The sequence below is a fragment of the Marmota flaviventris genome, chromosome X (genome assembly GCF_047511675.1).
Source record: "Marmota flaviventris isolate mMarFla1 chromosome X, mMarFla1.hap1, whole genome shotgun sequence".
NCBI lineage: Eukaryota > Metazoa > Chordata > Mammalia > Rodentia > Sciuridae > Marmota > Marmota flaviventris.
In genome coordinates this window covers 115,000,961-115,009,316 of record NC_092518.1, presented here as the reverse complement: position 1 = coordinate 115,009,316, position 8,356 = coordinate 115,000,961, and the positions used below count along the sequence as shown (strand labels likewise).

At 36.4% G+C, this 8,356-nt stretch overlaps 1 protein-coding gene across 1 annotated transcript; it reads left to right on the top strand.

Annotated features, from left to right (window-relative positions):
- Positions 1-3,814: 3,814 nt before the first annotated feature.
- Usp26 (ubiquitin specific peptidase 26) lies at positions 3,815-6,610 on the top strand. The gene has a single exon (XM_027947001.2). It carries the CDS (start codon positions 3,815-3,817, stop codon positions 6,608-6,610), a length of 2,796 nt encoding a protein of 931 aa, XP_027802802.2.
- Positions 6,611-8,356: the final 1,746 nt, after the last annotated feature.

Here is an 8,356-nt window from a genome sequence, read left to right as displayed (position 1 = left end):
CTTCCCTATCTAGAGTTTGTCTATTCCTCCCATGCTGCCTCTCCCTACCCCACTATGAGTCAGTCACCTTATATCAGAAAACATTCACCATTTATTTTTTGGGGGGGATTGGCTAACTTCACTTAGCATTATCTTCTCCAACTGCATCCATTTAACTGCAAATGCCAGGATTTTATTCTCTTTTAATGCTGAGTAATATTCCATTGTGTGTGTGTGTGTGTGTATGTATGTGTGTGTGTATATATATATATATATATATATATATATATATATATATATATATTATATTTTTTAATCCACTCATCTACTGAAGGGCATCTGGTTTAGCTCCACAGTTTATCTATTGTGAATTGTGCTGCTATAAACATTGATGTGGCTGTGTCCCTGTAGATTGATGTTTTTAAGTCCTTTGGTTATAGACTAAGGAGAGGGATAGCTGGGTCAAATGATGGTTCCATTCCCAGTTTTCCAAGAAATCTCCATACTGATTTCCATATTGGCTGCACCAATTTGCAGTCCCACCAGCAATGTATGAGTGTACCTTTTTCTCCACATCCTTGTCAACCACTTATTGTTGTTTGTCTTCATAATAGCTGCCATTCTGACTGGAATGAGATGGTATCTTAGAGTAGTTTGATTTGCATTTCTCTAATTGCTAGAGATGATGAACATTTTTTCATGTTTGTTGATTGATTGAATATCCTTTTCTGAGAAGTGTCTATTCATGTCCTTGACCGATTTATTGATTGGGTTATTTATTTATTTATTCATTTTTGGTGCTTAGCGTTTTGTGTTTTTTTATATACCCTAGAGATTAGTGCTCTATCTGATGTGTGAGGGGTAAAGATTTGCTCCCAAGATGTAGACACTCTGTTTACCTCTCAAATTGTTTCTTTTGCTGAGAAGAAACTTTTTAGTTTGAGTCCACCCCATTTATTGATTCTTGATTTTAATTCTTGTGCCAAAGGGAGTCTTAATTAAGGAAATTGGGGCCTAATCCCACATGATGAAGATTAGGGCCTACTTTTTCTTCTATTAGACGGATTGTCTCAGTACCAGGCATTTTGGAGAGTAGAGACAGGACCTAATAAATCTCACTCCAGGATATCGTCTTGTCTTTTACAGAACACTGCTGGGTATATATATCAAGCCCTAGAAAATGGCACTGAAAGGATATTTTCCTAGATCCTTTGTACTCACTGAAAGGATATCCTCTTGTTTTATGATGCTTACAACTGTGATCATTAAGAGTCTGAATCATATAGGAATAGTGAATACTCACATCCTTCATGTGCCTAAGAGATCTGGTTAGTTCCCAGCACTGAGTAGATGCTCAGCAAATCATAAGATGCTGCACAAAAATGCACAACAAATGATTCAATGACCAGGAAGGCTCATGTAGAGTGAATTAGTAAATTAACAATGAAGCAACCATTTTGACTAGTTATTTTTTTAACTCTATAGCCAGCTTCTTTGCATCATAGGTCATGCTTCCACATTTGATAGAAGTAGTGCAGTTTTTGAGATTTCCTGGCTATGTTTTGAGATAGCAGCTAGCTCAGTGTATTGAACTTAGTAGTTGACACTACTAGTCTGTACATGAAATAAGAAGCACATTGGCTTTTGTAATCTTTAAATATAATTATCATGTGTTTGGAATCTGAATTAAGGATGAGAAGGAAGCAGGAAGGTCACTGCACTGAAGTTTACTTTAGTCTGCATAGAATTAGAATATAGTAGAGTCTTGGAGAACCAATACATTTTAAATTAAAATCTAAAAATGACCAATCCAAGGAAGCTTCAGAAGCCTTTAGTGAGAAGAAGAATGAAAGAGAATTTAAGCTTAAGATGTGCTACAGAAGTAGGCAATGGTAGACTGCTCAGCTGTACATCAGCAAGATGGTTCTACCTATCTTTACTTTCTACACTGAGTGGGCTCAAAGAAGTTTCCTTTATTCTGGAATGAAATGTAAGTTGGTCTGATTGCAAGGAAGGAATGATGAATGCAGACATCATTTTGTAAACATATCCCTTCACTGTTTTTGAAGGAAGAGAGAAGAAATGCCAGGAAGATCTTACATTATTTCAGCTATGATTAGAAAGCAAGAGACAACAATTTTTGATAAATACAGAAGAGATGGGGTTGCAAGGTTTCTGAAAGTAGACTGGAAGAAGTTTTGAGTTTGTAAGTTCTCCCAAGTGGTTAAAAAATAAAAAGGAACAATTAGGACTGTTTTGTGAAGAGGAAATAGCTTAAAACCTTTCTTAGCATCTACAGTAGCACAGTGAACTATAAATAATCCAGAGAACTTGAATTTGTTGCTGTGCTTGAATGTTTTTATGGCCCCATTTCTACCATGATAAATAAGATCACTCTCTCACTTGGGTGCATATGCACTTTTCTATATGGATGGGTGCAATCCCTACTTCACTGAACATAGGTTGATGAAATATTTTATAAAACAAAAATCTCATTAATTTATGCTCCACCAGTTTTGAGTTTTTGATCATTTGAACAGGAATTGAGCAGAAGTTTCCTTGAGTATTAACCATAAAGACAGGGTTTATTGAGCAAGTTAATACCATAGACAAGATTCAAAAAGAATATTTTTTAACTATTTAGGACAAAATACAACTTCCAATCAATTTTTGGATGTATACTTTCTGATAAAACATTTGTAATACTAATTTCTTTCATTAATTCAGATTGATCTCAGAAAATTTCCGGGTTTCAATGATTATTTAAATGTATCTAATATTTCTCTACTGTTTTTTTTTCACTTTTTAAAAAATTTTATTTATTTTATTCATGTTAGTTATTGATGGACTTTTATTTTTTATTTATATGTGGTGCTGAGAATCAAACTCAGTGCCTACATATTCGAGGCAAGTGCGTTATCACTGAGCCACAACCCCAGCCTGTTTTTTTTCTTCAGCTTTTTTTTTTTTAATTTAGTACAGGGGATTGAAACGAGGGCCTCACATAGCAAAGCATATACCTCACTTTTGAGCTACACTCCCTGCCTCCCCACTGGTTTTAAATACAGTGAGCTAGCTCAGGTTAAGAGGACCCCATGACAAGAAATAGATGCAGAAACCTTTCTAACCTATTAATATGATGGGCAAGAAGTTTTTATTCTAATACTTCTGTCAAAAAGGGGTAAAATGCATAGGGGTTCCTCATTGCCAAGTGAAAGAAAATAACATAACTGGATTTGGAATGAGGAAGATCAGTTTATTTTGAGTAGCCCATGTATGAAGTCCTCTAGATATCAAGGGATAGTCATCTGTTTCTAGGTTAAGTACTTCTATTTTCTTATTCACTTATTGTAGTTGCCCCATGTGGTCATTCTGTGACAGAAAAACCACGTTATATATGCACTTGAGACAGTATTCAGTATGATTTTTACCTATGTATTGAAAGTCTACTAAGTATTTAATGATCCCAATTGAAGTTGGAAATTTAATCAAAATATGATCTGCTATTGTGGTGGAAAGATTTAAGAAACATTTTTTTCTGCAATAGTTTAAAAAAACTTGATTTATTTCTTTAAAGAGTCATCTTATCTTGGGAATCAAGATTCTGGACCTGCATGCAACTATAATAAAAAACATTATTTTAATCACTAAAGGTCTAGCTATTCAGAATCTGAAAATATTTTCACATAAAACTCATACTGTGAATAGTATCGTTCTGCACAGAGAACTAAATAACCATTTATTTTGGTGTTGTTTCTTTAGGTGAATTCTGAAAACATCGAAACTTCAAGATTTTTCAGTAACCCAGTATACGTGGACTTTCTCTGTAAAGAAAATGTCATCTGCCACAACGGTACACGGTTATGTCCAAATATGGAAAAGGAAGACAGGGATGTCTAAATCAACAGCAGCATTCATTGAAACGGTGGAAGGAAAGAAGAAAGTTAAACTGATGCTCTATTTCAATACTGGACAAGTTAAAACTTTCCAGCTGGGTGATAATATTAAAAGTGTGGCCTTTAGATCCTATGGACAAAATGAAAATCACCTGCATTTAACTTTCCAAAATAATGACTTCTTGTTTATTGAGAGATTATCATCCACCCATGCCAGAGAGTTGAAGACACTCCTAGACAGAGTCCATCAAGTTGGGGATCAACCACCCATGAAACCTGGCAAGGAGGATGGCGTCTTTACCAGCACAACCATACAGAAGGGGATCAGTAAAACTTTATCACACAAAGTTTATAAGACATCAAGTAGTGGACACCTGGAGGTAGCCAAAGAAAGAACCTCTTACATTCAGAAGATGTCTTTGTTTGCAGAAAAATCATCATTTATTAGAAAAGGGCTATTTGTACATCATTTTGGGAAGAGGAAAAGAATACTAGCATCTGATTTAGAGATGAATAAAAATGAGAAACTCATGAAAGAAAATTACTTCAAAAGAAGCACATACAAGATAAATCCCTGGAAGTTTGTGAGCCACACTTGGGAGAAACAATTAAAGGCAAGAGAGTTAAGAGAGAGAAAGAAATTGCCATTTGAATCTTCATTTGTGACCAGCTTTCTTGGAAATCCTTACCTAGATGTTACTATTCCCCACATTATCACTGAGAAAGTATTTGTGCCATTTTTTTGGGAAACAAGTTATGGTGAGTATATCCCAGAGTGGGATATACTTGAGAAATCTGTTACACTTTTCCCAGAGAAAGTATGGCAGGGTCTCCCCAATTTGGGAAACACGTGTTATATGAATGCAGTTTTACAATCCTTATGTTCAGTTCCATCGTTTGTTAATGATTTACTCAATCAGGGTTTCCCATGGGGTAAAATTCCCCATGATGCTCTTAGCTTGTGCTTGGCACAGCTGCTTGTTTTGAAAGATATTTATAATATAGCAACAAAGGAGAAGTTACTTGTGAGTATTAAAAAAGCCATTTCACTAGTTGCAGATATATTCTCTGGCGATGTACAGAATGATGCTCATGAGTTTTTAAGTCTTTGTTTAGATCAGATGAAGGAGACCATGCAAAGATTAAGCTTAAGGTGGAAGACTAAAATTGAATCGGAGGAAGATTCGCCTGAAAAGCTTTTGTTTGCTTATTCTCCCACCAAAATGATTGTTTGTCCTGTCATCACAAATTTTGAGTTTGAGATACTGCGCTCTATTTTTTGTAAATCATGTGGTCGGGCTGTTCTTAAGACAGAACCAAATAACTATCTCTCCATCAACCTTCCCCAAGGAACAAAAGCCGATCCTTTGTCTATTCAATCTACTTTTGACCTTTTCTTTGATGCAGAAGAGCTTGAGTATAAGTGTGAGCAGTGTAATCACGATAGGTCTATTTCAGTACACAAATTCAATAGGCTACCCAGGGTCCTTATTGTTCATCTGAAACGCTATAGATTGAATGAGTATTGGTCCTTAAGGAAAGATGAGCAGGAAGTCATTATTCCCACCTATTTAAAGTTGTCTTCTCATTGCAATGAGAACACAAAACCACCTCTTCCACTTAGCGAGAATGCCCATATTAAGGATTTCCGTTTACTAAAAATTTTTCAAAAAATGAGTTTTAGAATTCTCAACTTAACAATGCCTGCAACAAAGTCGACCTCAAAATCCAAAGATTCCCTGCCTTTACACATTGGATCAAATAAGAAATCTGTACCACAAAAATTTCAGCGATTCTTAAAAGGGGCAGGTAGAGAGCAGCAGCAAAAAGACTTGGAAAAAAATTCTAAACTGAATATAATAAAGTCAGAATTGGCATCCTCAGGAAATGTAATGCTTACTGAACAACAGCTATCTGCTGGCTCTATGAATTATGTGAAAGATACCTCCCTTTCTCCAATTTGCAAAGATGGAGGTAAACCAAGCTCAGACACATCTCTTGCAGATAAACCCAGCCTAGACACATCTCTCACAGAAGCTCATTTTCAAGAAGTATCTGAAAATACAGAAATAAAGAAACACGAGGAAACTAATGGATTTGTAGAGTTAGATTTTAGTAGTTTTAGTGAGACTACTGAAGATTTGTATGAAGATAAAAATCCCAGCATTCCTGGAATATTCCAAAATGTGGCTAGACAGACCCAGCAGTGTGATAGCGTGAGAATCCATAAGCAAGCCCTTGAACAAGCACTTCCTCAGAGCCTTCCAAAGCTAAATGCTCAGGAGCACACACAGAATCTCAGACCTACAGAAATAAATGTCCAGAAGCCTGATGTGAATTCCTTATGTTCAGTGGATGCCAATAGGAACCCTGAAGATAAGGATATTTTAGATAAGACAGAATCAAAAGCCAAGGAACCAAAGGAACCAAAAAGAAGTGCCGATAAAAGAGATCGTCATACTTATAGGCTCATTGGTGTTATCAGCCATATTGGGAGTACCACCCATTCAGGCCACTATATCACTGATGCCTATGACTTTAAGAGGCACCTCTGGTTCACTTACAGTGATTTACAGGTATCTAGTATCCAAGAGGTCCAAGTGCAGAAGTCTAGGCTTTGCACAGGTTACATCTTCTTTTACATGCATGATGAGATCTTTGAAGAGCTATTAACAAGGGGAGAGAGCTCCCAGTCTTGTAGCACCAAGGCAAGAAAAACCCCTCAGGCGCAGTAGTAGAAACGGACTCCTTGTTTCACACATCCCCTTGACTTCCTCCGTCACTACCATTTCCTCCAGAGAACTCCAAACTCTGTCCCAGAGATGAAGAAGTTACTATCCCACAAGCAAAGTTCAAATAGAAACATACGGGGATACCTCCTTTCTAAACCTGACACACCTCAATCCCAGATCTCTTGATCAATGAGCATTGATCATTCCTACAAGACGAACTGTTGCTTTTCATGTTTTAATGCAGTGGCTTTAAAAGTGAAACAGGAGCATAGTAAACTAACTAGAAATGCAGAATGGGTTCCACTGTAGACCTGCTGATCCAGAAATTCAGGGCAGCAATCTGATGGTGATTGTGATACTTGATAAAGTTTAGGAACCACTGCTGTAGTGTGTACAGTACCTTGGTCTATTTTGCTATTGTACATTTGAATTGTTCATTTTAAAAATGGTTTTAATTACATTTTTCTGTATTTGTATCTAATTACTTTTGTACTTTTAAACTCATTAAAAGTACAAAAATTGGTTTTCTACTGATTGTACTCATTGATTTGGTAGGAAAAAAGAGGTGCTGGGATCCTGGCAACTACCTCCTCAATAAATGAGGCTGATAGTTTTTGAATACTTCTTAGTGTTATAACTGAAAAAGTGAAATCTCCACATAGGATGCTAAGCCCTTTTCCTCAATAGCAAAGGGGTTATATACCTCAGACATTGATCTTGAGAATGGGAAAGTTGATTTGCCCTCAAGAATTGGCCTATTTTTCCTGTTTGTCTTTTAGAAAGGTATTGGCCCTTGGTGATCTGAGCCCACTTGGCCATTTCAGTCTTCTCTAAGGGGCACCAGCCTTGCCTAAAGTATTTACTATGACTTTATCTGCAAAAATTTGAATAAGTTTCTGCATTGAACATAAGATTAAGTTCCAGATTTCTTTCACAAGTATAATGACCTTGTTCCTTCAATTAGTAAATAGTACATGCTTTAAAGTACACTTGTAGGATTTGAAAGTCTTGTTCTGATGTGATACAACATGAGAAAACCTGTATCGAAACAATCTGCTTCTGGAGAAAGCCATGTGTATTCTGTGGTGGTCATATTTTGTAAGAGCTCTGTGTAATACAGGGATTTAATAATTCTTCTAATACCAAGCATGCATCATTACTGTAATGCCTTTTCTTGCCTTCAAGACAGTGGATCTGTAGTACCTTGTGTGTTTGTTGGGAACAAATGATTTATACTAAGACCTTTTCACATCACATAGAGGCATTGATTTTCAGTCTCATCTTTACCAACTTGAGTTCTACCCCTTGTCTGGGTATGGTTTTGATATAGCTGTGTTAAACCAAGAATGTGTTGATGTTCTTAATCCTAATCCTAAAAGCCTTTAATAAAGTGAGTTGGAATTTTAATGGTGTGGAGAAGTCCAAAAGTTTAGGGAATTCTGTTATTCAAAAAACAGTGAATCTAAAAGGAGGTCTAAATGGGACCTGAAGGTTGGTAAGGTATATAGTTGGGAGTCTCCTAGATTGAGGTAATCACTGTTCATGGAAGAAAGTGTTTTAGACACAAGTTGTTCAACTTCTATAGCACTTCAGCAGCTTGAGGCAGCTAATAAGGCTGGACGTAGATGTAGAGGAGGCAAGCAACAGTTCAACTTCTAAATTCCAGACTTTAGATCTCTTCAAAATTAGTTATGGAGGCCTCAGAAGAGTGAAGGAGTTGTTTTGAAAAGAGTACAAAGATCCCTATAT

Bases quoted from the DNA above. Each gene is read 5' to 3' on its own strand.
- Usp26 (XM_027947001.2), top strand. From the start codon at position 3,815: ATGTCATCTGCCACAACGGTACACGGTTATGTCCAAATATGGAAAAGG.